At 42.7% G+C, this 14,859-nt stretch overlaps 1 protein-coding gene and 1 long non-coding RNA gene across 5 annotated transcripts in view; one reads left to right on the top strand and one right to left on the bottom strand.

The window, feature by feature from the left end:
- The window catches only part of LOC149122606 (uncharacterized), a 37,367-nt gene extending 34,428 nt beyond the window's left edge, over positions 1-2,939 (bottom strand). The window contains exon 1 of the long non-coding RNA XR_016219024.1: positions 2,799-2,939. This is a non-coding gene — a long non-coding RNA (uncharacterized LOC149122606). The remainder of the gene's footprint in view (positions 1-2,798) is intronic.
- Positions 2,940-3,040: 101 nt separating this feature from the next.
- The window catches only part of LOC100356313 (formin-2), a 358,708-nt gene continuing 346,889 nt past the window's right edge, over positions 3,041-14,859 (top strand). The window contains exon 1 of one of the 4 annotated variants that reach the window (XM_089311640.1): positions 3,041-3,172. Coding sequence is in view for 3 of the 4 variants with exons in the window: in XM_089311639.1 (XP_089167765.1) it covers positions 9,820-11,836 (2,017 nt within the window). In the remaining variant the exon portion in view is untranslated. Of the gene's footprint in view, positions 3,173-9,551; positions 11,837-14,859 lie in introns of those variants that run through there. The other 3 variants (XM_089311639.1, XM_070055559.2, XM_008268219.5) reach the window with 3 other exon arrangements.

Below are 14,859 nucleotides of genomic sequence, written 5' to 3'. Positions count from 1 at the left end.
TAGCATAATCTTTTAAAAATATCATGGAATGTGCTTTTTGGTTTATAGCTCATGGTCAAACCTACGACCACATACATTTTCTCCTACATTTTCTTATAGCTTTTGTGGTATTGGGTTTACCACTTAAGTCTTTAATCCAACTAGCATTAATTTTTGTGACTGTCTCTAGCATTTTTATTTTTTATTTTTCCATACAGAAGTCCAATAGATCCAGCACTATTTGCTGAAAGACTATCTGCTCTTCATTGAATGGCCTCTGCTTCTTTGTCAAGGAACAGTTGCTGTATTTTTTTGTTCTATTTCTGGGCTCTCTTCTCCTTGATCTATATATCTAATCTTAAGTTAATACCACACCATCTTCATTACTGTAATGTAATACTAAGTCTTGTAATCTTGTATGTAAGTTCCCTAATGTTCTTCTTCAGTGTTATGTTGACTCTTCTGGATTTTCTTTCTCTTTTATATTAATGTGAGGATTAAGTTTGTCAGTACATACAAGATAGCTGGGTGAGATTATGAATGGGATTTTTTGAATTTCTAAACCACATGGGGAAGAACTGGGATCTTAAAAACATTGAGGTTTTCAATCTATGATTATGAAGTATCTACTCACTTATATAAATATCACCTTAAATACATTAAATACTGTAGGGAATTTATTTACTCACATAGCTGAAAAGGCCCAAGGTAACAGCCTTCAGGCATAATTTCATGATACGTCTCCTGTTTTTATCTTTAGGGCATGTATTTGTTACACAGAAGCAGATTTGCTCTTAAGTCTTCCCTCTTGCTACTGAATTGAGCTCTAGAATTCCAGCCCTCTTGTCTTATACACCCTCCAGAACCTCTGTATAAGCATGTCCAGCAACTGTCCTAGATCTGTTTTGATTTGACTAGCGGAAGTCACATGTCCATTCTTAAAATAGTGTTTCTGTGAGAAGTCATAATTTCCACTCTAGATACTGGGCAAGAGTGGATTTTCAAATGGAAATTGGGTCCTGTTATAAAATGCTGGGAAAGCAATCACATATGTCCAATTCTAACATGAAACCAAAGGGTTAAGAGTTTAGATAGCTGATAGAATAACAGATAAGTCTGACAGAGAGATGTGCTACATGGTTAGATTTGCATATTAGAATTTTTCTGTGGTTGGGAATGGATTGGAGCTCTGCATGCCTCAAGGTACATTGGTGAGGAAGCTGGGACAGTGCACTTAAAGAGTGCTAAGGGTTTTAAGCTAAATGATGGCTGTAGTGGTGACAGGGAGAATGGAAAGAAGCGGGCAGATTCTATATATTCAGGAATTTGAAAAACAACATCAAAAGGGCATTTAGGATGATTTTCTTATTTTTAGCATTGATGATTCCGTAAACCAGAAAATAAAAGATGCTAGAACATGAGACTAGAGGCAAGGTAGGACATGGTTAGTGGATTATTTTGGACATATTATTTTAGGATGTCTTTAAATCAACCTGAATTAACTGTTCACTTTTCTGTATTTCTAGGCTACAAGAGGCTTGGAAATTTGGGGGTTATATAACTGGTTTTCATTTCTTTTAATATTTATTGAACATCTAATATGTGCTATATATCGCATATGTTGTCTAATTATATCATTGCCATGATTTTATTATATTTAAAAAGATGGAGAAATCAAGCTGTTATTATATTTATTTTACAGATGGGGAAATAGATTTCACAGAGATTATGCTTGTCCAAAATCACCTAGGCAATCAATGGTAAAGTCAAGATTAGAATTCACTTTTCTTCCAAAGCCAAGTCCAACAAACTATTTTGAAAAAAGCATTGTATAATAGGAGAGGAGATTTGAGTTATTATGGTAGGCTGATGAGAGGAGAAATAGCAGATGGTTCCAGCAGGATTTCGGGATCGAAAAAGGAAAGAGGCTGAATACTTAGCCCAATCATGCAGGTGAGGAAGTGTTAAGGGAAGAGGAGGCACCTGTTCTATTTGAAGGCCCTCCCAAGGTGATTCCATCAACCTGTGTTCCCCCACGCCATGCCATGGTATAGTTCATCCCCCAGTTACATAAATACTTGCAAAGATCAGATAGTTCTTAAAAGATATTAAATAATTAATACTCCTTTCTGTTAATATTGAAAATAAATGATGAATGGAAATATAAAATAATAAGAGCCTTCCCAGGATCTTAGATGTTGTGGAAGTAGGGTAATAGATTCTGAGGCATGGAACTGCCTTACCATTTACTCTTATCAGTAAACAACTCAGCTTCCTAACCTCGCATTGGTCCCTCTGCTCAATTTTTTTTTCTTACACATTCTGCTCACTTGAATCCGGCTGACCTCCTTCTTTCATCATGCATACCAGGTCTTCTGAGAAGCCTCCCTGACCACCAATTTAAGGTAGGATACTCCCTTTCCTAGGGCATCCATTCTTAACCTCCAAATCCCTGATCAGAGTTTGTAAATATATATTTGTCTATTAATCTGTTCACTGCTTTGGCCCTCACCATTACACCACAAGTTCCCAGAGGTCAGGCTCAAGTGTGCTTAGATCAATACGACATAATCCCATGCTGGTTTGGTGCTCAGTACTTAGAGAATCTCAATGAACCATGAACCAAATCAGGGGTAAAACAAACAAGTCAGGGCCTATAAGCCCACTTTCAAGTTCCTTAAATATTGAAAGTTTCTAACCATTTATAGGACTTAAGATAACATGTTGTGTTCTCTTAACAACCATGTTGTGTTATGCTAACAATCCAACTGCTCAACAACTCTTTCAACATTTTTGCCATTTTAAAATCTTGTATTTACCTTTGCCTTCAATGAAGTCTCAGGAGCTTTTCAGTTGGAACAGAAGAAGAAAAATAGCTTGGATGGGTTTGCTTGACTGGGAAGCATCTAGCAGATCAGATGAGCATTAAAGCACTAAAGAGCTCTAGCAATCTTTAATGCACTGTCCTGAGCAGGAAGGCGCACTTCCAAATCAGCTTTCTTAACCTCCAAGGGAGGAAGGAACACGTGTAAGTACTGATGAATTCGTACCCAGTAAGCGAGTAAAGCACTCCCATTCCCCTGAAGCTCTGATGACAGCCATCTCCACACTAGATGAGACTCAGACAACAAACCTTTCATCTTCCCTAGCAGTTGCCTTGAGATCACCTTTATCCAATGAAGCTCCAACCCAGGTGAGTGAAATCTAACCTTTCTCCAGGCTTTCCCAGGTCTTCTGAGGGAAAGAAAGCCCAAGCAAAGTTCCAGCCTGAAGCTGCTTTTGTGTGTGTGTGTGTGTGTGTGTGTGTGTGTGTGTGTGTGTGTGTGTGTGTTGCAGAAGGGTCATGCACTCTTTCTTTTCCAGGTGAGTGTAAATTACTTGAGGGTAATTCCTGGAAAGATCTGTGATGAGAGATGTGAGTTTCAAGCTTCTTTTGGATCCATTTCTGATCAGAACAAATTCCCCTTCATTCCTTTGTGGATGTGCAAAGTATTAAGTCATTTGCTTTATACTATGCAGGCAAGCCATTGCCCTAAATTGAAACATGTATTTTCTCTTCGTCATTGTTTTCTGGCCATTTTTCATATGGAGATAATTAGCCAGACTGGCTCTTGAATATGAAGAGAAAGTGCTGATGCTTACAATTCAAGGTAAAAGCATGTTTTAATATATTACATGCATATATATACTGAAGATTTTAAGAAGCAGTGTGGTTTAAATTGATATTGTAATCACATTCATGTTTTAAGAACATACTGAAACAAACTATTAGGAAAACCACACATGCATGCATGGTATTGTTTGTATCTTGGCTTAATGAAAATCCACCTAGTTGGTCTAATTTTTGTGGGTTGCCCTGATTTTACTGGTTAAGGCAGAGAAAAATTACTAACACCAGCATGTTCTCTGGGATATAGTTTTCCCTCTTCTGGCTATGTTTATAACAATCATATTTCCTCCTTCTCTTCCAGTGGTTCTTACTGTCCTGTGAATGCTTTGTTTCAGTTCTGGCAAGCTCTGTGAAGAACAAGGTCTTATCCCTACTTAGTCTCTACAAATTAAATGGTTAGAAAAATGATTGTAAATGTTTCCCACAATAGACTGAGGAATTTTAGGCTTGCATGTGAAAACACATATTGCTTACATATGCTATATTATTACATATATACACACACATACATATGCATTGTATATTATTACATGTGTGTACAAAAATTTAGATATATTTTAAGTCTATTAAAAAATACTCTTTCAAAATCCAATAACATAGTTTGAATCAACCATTGCAGGTCCTCAGAGTTGTTCAAGAACCTCTGAAAAAAACAAAACTAAGTTTGCATGAGCCAAAATGGTAGCCATTTGCCATGCATGGCTTCTAGCAATTGGAATGTGCATGGTATTGAGATGTTGCAGTTATTGTAACATATGAACTGTCCGCCAAGACTTGGTATTGGAAAACACATGTAAATAGACTCATTTTTATTGGTTTTTAAAAATTAATGCTTTACTTTAAAAATAAGCAAATTATGAAAATTAATTTCACATTCCCTTTTCCTTTTTTAATGGGACTAACAGAAAAATCTACAATTCTCCATGAGATTCACTTTATATTTCTATCACAGAGCACAAACATTATAAGGCCAAACATTGCCTTCTTTAACTTAATTTCTTACTAGTTTTGTCTTTAGAATGTTTTTTCAATATCTTTTTGCGACTGAACAAGCTACATTATGGACTCAGCAAATCTCAGTGGACCTTCCACAGGTCATTCTGAATGGTTTTGACAACTCACTTTGAGAGGATCCATTCAGGTAGAAAGAAAATGTCCTTTCTGGCACAGGGTATGTCCAGAAACTCCATAGGAGATCTCTTTAGCTTCCAAAGATTCTCTGTGTGACATAAGAAGGAAAGAAAGAAATGCTTTCACATCTTCATGTCTTCTTTTGTCTCTCAGTTGCAAACAATCTTAAACATTTTGAGTAATATGTGTTGACAGTTAATGCACACCCATATACTTAGGGAGTTTTCAGTGAAAGCCAGTGAGCTCTCCAGAGGGTGAGGTTTGAGGCATTGATGTTCCATTTGCAGCAAGAAGGAGCTTATGGGGCCTACAAGTCTTTACCTTCACTTTGACTCTCTTTTTAAAACTAGAGAATGTATTGGAATGTATAAATATTATTTTAATTCATATATGTATTTAAGATGAAGGATGAAACTTCAACTTCCTTTAGAGCTAGAAAAACTTTGTGGTACATTCTGTATGCTTGAAGAAAGCAATATTTTGTTTTTTTCTTTTTTTTCTGTTTTGTAGACATTGTATTTCCAAGTGATGCATTGATGATAAAATCAATGATGGTGGTAAAACTTGAAGGCTGGGACTGGTGTTGTGGTGTAGCAGGTTAAAATGCTGCCTGAAATCCCTGTATCTCTAATGGGCACTGGTTCAAGTCCTGGCTGCTCCACTTCTGATGCAGCTCCCTGTTAATGGCTTGGGAAAAGCACCAGAAGATGGTCCAAGGACTTGGGTCCCTGCCACCCAAGTGGGAGACCCAGGTGGAGCTCCTGGCTTTTGGCTTCAGCCTGGCTTAGCTCTGGCCATTGTGGCCACTTGGGAAGTAAAACAGTGAATGGAAGATCTCTCTTTCTCTCTCGCTCTCTCCTCTCTGTAACTCTGACTTTCATATAAATAACTCAATTTAAAAAAAAAAAAAACTCTTGAAAGCTATATAACTACATTTTTAGGGGACACACAATTACCCCCTATCAAAGAGTTCTTGGAATTGTGCCCTGATTATCAGAACAATGCTGGTAAGAGCAAGGGTTTTATATATATATATATATAAATATATATAATATATATTTTTAATATAATCAAGGATGTAGGGCTTTGGATTATTTACATAGAACATATAGTTTCATGGAACTTCAAAGTCTTAAAGCAGAGATGATGCCCTATTTAAGGTACTTGGTACTGTAGATGTAGTGTTTAGGTTTTTATATGTCCTGTTAAGTTCTTCCTTAAAGTTTCTGATTTAGTTTACTAACTGAGAAATACTTGTGCAACTTGGATTTCCTCATTCTTTCACTCTCCCAGTAAGCCTTCATTGACTGTCAGCTGCAGGAGGCTTCCTGCTAAAGCAGGTGTCTTACCTACAGCATTTCTGACATTTTGGGCTGAATTTTTCTTGGTATATGTGTTTGCCAGAGGGCTTTTCTGTGCAGTATGTTTAGCAGCATCCCTTCCACCCATTGTGGAAACCAAAACTGTCTCCAGGAAGAGCTAAACGTCCTGTGGGGAACGGAATAATCCCTAATTGAGAAGTGCTGATGATAATGGCAAGGGGGAATGGATACTGGTGGTGGGGTAAGTGGACAAATAAATGGGAGGAAGAGATATGCAGGAGATGATGGATTAAATTTCAAAAAGTTGGATCTGACCAGGGGCATGGTATTCTCTCTAAAGTGGGTTCAGGGTCTGGAATGTAGCAGTGAGGTCATGACTGACAGGTGGTTTTGGGATGCAACAGCTAGGAATTGACACCAGGGCTGAAGAGGTTTTTTTTTTTTTTTTTTTTTCCTTTTTTTAAGGTAAGATCATCCACTTGATGTATAAAAAGATGAACTGAATAACCAGAATGCAATGGAGTTGCTCTGTTAGAAATTCTAACGCATTCCACCAAGGTTATACAAAAAAGAAAAAAGTTCCACATGATTTCATAGTCAATTAAGAGAGTTCTGGATGAATAGAGTAGGAAGAAGAAAAAGCAATGATAGGTAATTCAGAGAAACAGAGAAAAGTGAAGAAAAGGAGGATGGTTCATTTAGTGTTTATTGAGTACCACCGATCATTACATGATTTTAACTTCAAAAAAGCTTGGAAATTCACACATTCTTGCAATCTGCTTTTTTCTCTACTGGTTTAGCATGAAGATGTTCCAACATATAGAAAAGTTTAAAGGCTTTACCAGTGAATATCCATAAATCTACCACATTAATAATGGATTTAACATTTTTTGTTTGTTTCATCACTTGTCTGAACATGCTTCAAAACATCTTATTTTTGATGCATTTTACAGTAAATTGCCAAGATCCATATACCTCATTAAACTATGTCAGCAAATCCATTAAGAACTTAGAGGCCATTTATTTAAAGTTTTCCAACATACTTTTGCTCATTTTATTTTTAAAAACTGTAGGGAGGGAGGGAGGAAGGGGATATCATTGTATTCTTTAGAACTGTATCTATGAACCATATTAATTCTGTTAAAAACTAAAGATTAAAAAAAAGCAAAAAAACACACCTGCATTGAACTGTCTCTGTTGTAAAATGAGAGCTACTGAATAAGTTCATATACAGTTTTTGTGATCTTTGATGCTAATTCTGTGAGTTTTGCAATAATTACAAAAGGCTAGATTTTCTCTTCTGAATCCTGGCACTTAGGATCTGGCTGGACACAAATTAGGGTGTCTACTTATTTGTAAAATGTACTTTTTTTAAAAGAAAAGATCAATTTATTATTTACTTAAAAGGCAGAGTTATGGAGATAGGGAGAGACAGAAAGAGATCTCCCATCTACTGGTTCACTCCCCAAAGATATTATCCATCTTCTGGTTCACTCCAAAATGGCTGCAATGGCTAGAGCTGGGCAAGATAGAAGCCAGGAGCCTGCAGGTCTTCCTTGTGGGTGCAGGGACCCAAGCACTTGGGTCATCTTCCTCTGCTTTCCTCAGGGGCATTAGCAGGGAGCTGGATAGGAACCAGTGCTCATATGGGATGCTAGTGTCACAGGCAGCAGCTTTGACCATCTGTGCCACAATGCCAGTCCCCGTGAAATGTACTTCTGCAGAAATGACATTCTTTCCTGGTTAAATGGAGATGATGAGCCTAGGCTGTGTCTCCATCATCTTTGAAACTACTGAACACCAAGAAATGCTTTTACCAAACTTTAAGGTTTGCCTTTATTACATTCTTCTCTGTTCCCTAAGGAATAAAAGATGTGATGGCATTATAAAAAATTTGGACTAAATTTCTAGGTTCACGTATTGCCTCTGTTGCTATGTGACTTTGGACAAATCTCTTAACCTCTCTGAGCCTTAGACTTTTGCATTAATTATTTTTGGAGGAACTACCTACATTTGATGTTCACACTTGTGACTTTTCCAATCAACCTTTGCATGTAATAGAGCTTGGTCAAATGTGACCTGATACACAAGTGCCATCTATTGTTTCCCATTCAAAGAAGGTGGAAAAAAAAACAGCAGTCCCTTTTCTCCCTGCCTCTCTTTCTCCTCCCTCACTCCTTCCCTCCCTTCATTCTTTTGTCTTCTGAACTTCTGGAGTGTGTCGTAGAAACAAAAAAGTAGGGAAACAAATAGTTTAAAATCAAAGATGTTCTATTACGGAAGGGCAAAAAATAAAAGATTCAAAGTGCTTCAGCACTCAAAGAAGCAGACATTTGTAATAACCCCAGGCAAACTGTGCCCTCTGAGGAGGCTGGATTCTAGGAGAGCAGTCTTGTCAAAGAGAAGAAACAAAGGCTTTTCAAGTACTCCGGAATTGCTTGGAGATTGGGATACTACCCTGGCAAAGTTATTAAAGTTGATTCTTGCAAACTATTTATTCCAAAAGGCCACCTAAGGACGACTGGCTACCTGCCCTAAGTTTCCCTCATTTTTAAGAACATAGTTTGTAAAAGGCTACTACTAATAATGGCTACATATGTTTTTATATCAATGACTTAGAGGAATAACTATCTTGATAGATGGTTAAGGATGGAGTTTTAAAATGTTGGTTCATAGGAAGCGCACACATTTGCTTGCCACATTTAAACTGTGTGTTATAATATGTAGTACTTTTCCCTCCTCTGGGTTTACTTTCAGGATATTAACCAATTGGATAGCTATTCCATATTTTCAATGTCATTAACAAAGAACTTCTAACAGATACTTGTTCCATTCATTGTGAATGCCACTTTAGTGTTTGTTTCCTACTTGTTAAGTATACTTAAAAATAGGTATAAGTATTAAGTATACTTGTTGTTTTAAGTATACTTAAAAATAGGTAGCTCAATGTATTAGTAATTAAAATATGATGTAACTTACCATGAGGAAAAGTGTGTATGGAGACCAGCACCTTCAAAAACTTCATTATAGCAGGAAATGCACTGGGAAACGTTTGCTTGGGAAAGTGGTGGCTTATAGATAACATCTGATTTCATGTTTGTGCCAAGTGTGTTTTCTTTTCTTTTTCTTTTTGTAGTCAGCCACAATAGTGACATGTTTAATATTGATGAGTTTGACCTCCTGGGAGTTATAGTATATGCACCCTTTTTGAATACAAATGCTGTTTAATTTATATGGTAAACACCTAGAATTTTGGAGATTAGCATTTTAATCAAGTCTAGTCTCAGTATTTTCTGCCTCCTCAGCTCCTTTTTTTTTTTTTTTTCCTGTCAAAAAAAGTTTGATAAACAAATTTTGGAAATGACAGCCAGTGTCCTTTCATGGAGAATCAAGGTCCCAGAGTGAGTCGTGAAAGCTGCCACCGTGAGTTGTAACCTGTCCTAAATCTCATGCTGGAGCAATTATCCAAGAAACAGAGCCATCCATTCAGCAAATTGTTATTGAAGAGCCAGCCACACAGAAGCAGGCAGAGAGGGGGTGGGGTGGACATGTGTCTGGCCGTGACATTACAGCACCTGTAAACTAGAATATGGCTTCAGTTTTCCCTCGTGTAAAATTTTCTTTCCCCTTTTTTTGTGTAACTTTCCTCATGGCAGGCCCGGGAGCTTTGAAGTTCGGTGTGCATCGTGCAGCTGAGGACCTCTTCGCTCGCGGACAATGCATTCAGTTCTCACGGTGGAGATTAAAGTCGCCGAGATACAAGAAACGTTTTTCGCGCCCGAGTTCAGCCTGGAGCCAAGCGGGGGCCTTGGGGGCGGCGGCTGCCGGCGGGGAGCCAGGCCCGGGCTGCGTCCCGCGCAGCCATTGGCGGGCGCCGCCGCGCGCTGCACTGAGCATGTTCGCGCCCCGCCGGCTCCGGGCCGCAGCCGCAGCCGCAGCCGCAGCGAAGGCAGCCGCGGGAGCCGCCGCGCATTATGCAAAGCGGCGGCAGATGCGAGCGGGACCAGCTGGTCGCACGTCAGCTTCTCCTCCCAGCAGCTCTCCCGGCTGCCTGACTTACCCAGGAGAGTCCCCCGGCCCGGACTCGGGGCTGAGGAGGGCCGGCATGGCCTGAGTGCGCGGGGCGCGGCGGCGCAGCGGCGGGATTGCACCATGGGGAACCAGGAGGGGAAGCTGAAGAGGAGCGCAGGTGATGCCGCGCACGAAGGCGGCGGCGGCGGCGGCGGCGCCGAGGATGCTGTGGGGCCCAGGGATGTGGAGGCCACAAAGAAGGGCAGTGGGGGCAAGAAGGCGCTGGGCAAGCACAGCAAGGGGGGAGGGGGCGGCGGCGGGGAGCCCGGCAAGAAGAAGAGCAAGTCGGACTCCAGAGCCTCGGTGTTTTCCAACCTGCGGATCAGGAAGAACCTGTCCAAGGGGAAGGGCGCCGGCGGCTCCCGGGAGGATGTGCTGGACTCGCAGGCCCTGCAGACCGGGGAGCTGGACAGCGCTCACTCCCTGGTCCCCAAGACTCCAGACCTCAGCCTCTCGGCGGACGAGACGGGCCTCTCGGATACGGAATGTGCGGACCCCTTTGAGGCGCCTCGGCCGGGGGGTCCTGGGCCTGCCGAGGCTGCGGTGGCGGTTGGGGCGGTCGCTGAGGATTTGGAACCCGCGGCGGGGGCGCAGGATGGACAAAGGACCAGTTCGGGCTCGGATACGGACATCTACAGCTTTCACTCGGCCACGGAGCAGGAGGATTTGCTCTCGGACATTCAGCAGGCGATTCGCCTGCAGCAGCAGCAGCAGCTCCAGCAGCTGCTTCAGGGCTCCGAGGAGTCTGCAGCGCCCCCCACTGAAGCTCGCCCTCAACCAGGGGCCTTCCTGGGCCTGGACCGGTTCCTGCTGGGGCCGAGCCCCGGGGCTGGGGAAGCCCCGGGTACTCCCGACACAGAACAGGCGCTGTCCGCGCTCTCGGATCTGCCCGGGAGCTTGACCGCCGAGCCCGCCGTGCCCAAGCAGCCACCGTCTCCTGGCGCCCCCTTCGCCTCGGAGGCGCTCAGCCTCCCGGAGGCCCAGCCCACGGCCGCAGACTCGCCCTCATCCACGGCCTTCGCGTTTCCCGAGGCTGGGCCGGGGGAGGGCGCAGCTGGAACCCCCGCGCGAGGGACCGGTGACACGGACGAGGAGGCCGAGGAGGAGGCTTTTGAGGATGCCCCCCGAGGCTCCCCAGCGGAAGACTGGGCCCCAGAGAGGGGAGAGGCCCGGCCGAAGTTGGGGGTTGAGCCCGAGGAGCTGGCGCGAGAGCCTGGAGCCCCCGCAGCCTCCTCCCTGCCCGGCAGCCCCTCGCCCAGTCCGCGCTGCTTCAAGCCCTACCCGCTCATCACTCCCTGCTACATCAAGACCACCACCCGGCAGCTCAGCTCGCCCAATCACTCCCCATCTCAGTCCCCCAGCCAGAGTCCCAGGATCAAGAGGCGGCTGGAGTCCTCCCTGAGCCGGGGACCCAGAACTGCCCTGGCCTCGGCAGCCGCCCCGGCTAAGAAGCACCGGGCGGACGGCGGCCTCGTGGGCGGCCTCAGCCGTTCCGCGGACTGGACAGAGGAGGTGGGCACCCGCGCGCCGCGGGCGGGAGGCTCCGCGCACCTGCTGGAGCGCAGGGCGGCCACTGAAGGCGGTGGTAGGGTGTCCCCAGCGTTGGCCGCCAAAGCGTCTGGGTCGTCCACGGCTGCGGAGGGCTTCCAGAACGTATTCACAGGTGAGCGCGCCCTGCCTCTGGCTCTGGGTGGCACATCGCCTGCCAATCAGGGCCTTCCCCTGCCGCCCGCCCTACCCGGGATCTAAAAGGTCGTGATCTGCTAGTGGCCTGTTTCTTCCCAGGGAATCTTTTCCTCCCAGCTCACCCCCTAGGTGAAATGGCTTTGATGCACTTGTTGGTTTTCTGTTTTCTGGCAAGTTCTGAAAAGGAACCGCTTAGTTTGCCTGTCCAAATCACCCCAAAGGGCTACTCTGCTCCTTTCACCTCCAACATACATGCTGTTCTCAGCTTCATGCCAGGGAGAGAAATGATTCATTCATTCATTCATTCATATTCGCTCTCTCTGTCTCTCTCTCGCCTTGTTAGTTAAACCGCCATCCTGCACTTTGCTTCCTCATCCTCCCAAGCACTAGAAGGAACAAACTTGTTTATGGTCCTTTCACAAGTGTCCTTATTGGTAGCACAAACTGTCTGTTCCAGACTGTCTAAAGGTGGTCTCTGACTGCTCTGGTTTCCATGGATATTAGTCATGAGTTCATGTATCTATGCAATACGTGGTTTCTATCTTGCAGCCATCAGGTGCTGTGAAGTGGGCATTCCTATTTGCTGATGTAAGCCAATACTATCAGAAAATTAGTTAACGACAGAATGATTAGGGGTGATTTCCTTTGGTTTCATGGCACAGGCAGGACAGGCTGTAGCTTGGAAATAAAGAGGAGCAGGCCAAGCCCACATCTGGTGGAACAGATACCTCTCCTGCTTGGCATTTGTTATAGACTCACATCCAGGGCTGCAGAAAGCACAGGGAAAGGGTCAGTTTATGTGCTAAGTGATAAGAAGCAGGGTGGGTTTATCCATTCTTCTAAGTGTAATTCCAGGTTCCCAGGTCTTACCTTTAGAGTCCATAGGTACAGGGCTGGTATCTTGTTGGCTTAATCTCTACTCTTAGTTATGAAATGAAACCAAGAGTGTTAGAATTCAATGACTAGGAGAAATATGAACGTTATTTGAATGTTGATAGATTTGTGATAAATTTGTGATTGTAAAATTTTCAGATACAACTTGAAAATGTTAAAATCTAATAAACAGGTTATTGATAAAATATTAGATGAAATTTCTCAGTGAGGACAACTATTTCTTATTTGACTAAATGCTGTTAATTTTGTGGTAGCTACTTTTATTGACTGCATTTTTATTTTTATGAATTATCTTTTCCATTTATAAAATGTTACACTTAATATTAACCTCTACATTCATTTTACATGCTCTTTTTTTCATTTCCTTTCATCTCTTGTCTTTATTGTATAGTTTGTAGCCTTATCTCCACTAGATATATTATTTAAAAAACCCAGAAAGCAAAGCAACACAAATTTAAAGCATTTTTAAATGGAAGAACAGAAAGTGTTTGAGGTAATTTTTGTGAATTTAATATTAGTGATAACTCATGTATTTTTTCCCTTAGCTAGGGATATAATCATTCATTAATTTTTAAAAAAAATAATTCACTATGATTGAGATGATCAATCATTAGCATTAATGATTACTGTCTGTAGTAACATACAACTTTTAAAATGTATTCATTTAGTTTATTTAGCAAATGCACACACACATATACTCATATATGCATATATTCACATCTGCATATACATATGCACATATACATATATCCTAGGCAGCCATATTGTATTAGGGAACATGCTATATTGTATGTGATACAGCCAGGGCTGGGCCAGGCCGAAGCCAGGAGCCAGGAGCTTCATCTGGGTCTCCCACATGGGTGCAGGGGCCCAAGTATTTGGGCCATCCTCTACTATTTTCCCAGGTACATTAGCAGGGAGTTGGATCTGAAGTGGACAGCAGGGACTTGAATTGGCGCCCATATGGGATGCAGGCACCGCAGGCAGCAGCTTTAGCCACTATGCCACAGTGCTGGCGCCAGCAGATACCTTTTTTATGTAGCAGTTTTCATTTTTTTTAAATATTTTATTTATTTGAGAGGTAGAGTTACAGAGAGAGAGAGGGAGAGACAGAGAAACATCTTCCACCCACTGGTTCCCTCCACAAATGGCCACAGCAGCCAGATCTGAGCCCAGAGCCAGGAACTTCTTCCAGTCTCCCATGCTGGTGCAGGGACCCAAGCACTTGGGTCATCTTCCATTGTTTTCCCAGGCCAGAAGCATAGAGCTGGATCGGAAGAGGAGCAGTGGGGACTTGAACTGGTGTTCATATGGGATGCTGGGGCCACAGGCATAGGCCTAGCAGCTTAGCAGCGCCAGCCCCACAGCTTGCATATGTTAACTTGCCCATTCAACGACATTCAGAAGAGAAGAATCCGTAGGTTTAACCTAATCTTGTAACTGGTGAGAAATGAAGGTAGAGAAAAGGAGAAAGAACTTTCTCAAGGACACCCTGTGATTCATTCAGAAGCAGAGCCAGAAATAGAAGCTGAGTCTACTGATTCCTAGTCTGAATGTCTTATTACTCATGTTTGGATGTTCAATGCTGTAAGACACTGTCTTAAGGAAAAGCTATTTTTAAGAGTTAAAACCTTCACTTAAAAGATTTTCCAGCTTCTGTTTTTCATAGGTGTGCTGTTTTAATGGTTGAACATCTGGCTCTCCTTTGGTTGGATAAGGCAGATTTTCCCCAGGAGCTCTCATAGAAGCTCTTCTTGTGGTGGTAGAGTGACTCCAGGTAGACAAAGGTCTTAGTTGTTAACTTTTCTTCTCAGTGTGTGTGTGTGTGTGTGTGTGTGTGTGTGTGTGTGTGTCTGTTTAACCATGCTTTGCAGTTAACGTCATGGATGTCTTGGAAATTACGAGAGGCTTGAGAATTCCTCTCACTGGCCTTCGGGAAATTGTGTTTGACCTTCATCTTGCACGTATTTGGATCAGTTCATTGCCAGCTGCCTTTGTTGAAGCAGGTGATAATTATATCTATAAGCATCTTTTCTTTTTACACTTTAGAATGAGGGTTGCCAGCTCTGCAGGAAGGAACAGATGTTTCTGTGCTTTTTACTGCTT

This window comes from Oryctolagus cuniculus, chromosome 13 (assembly GCF_051225735.1).
Source record: "Oryctolagus cuniculus isolate XC-2025 breed Fujian yellow rabbit chromosome 13, ASM5122573v1, whole genome shotgun sequence".
NCBI lineage: Eukaryota > Metazoa > Chordata > Mammalia > Lagomorpha > Leporidae > Oryctolagus > Oryctolagus cuniculus.
This window is presented reverse-complemented; position numbering and strand designations above follow the sequence as displayed.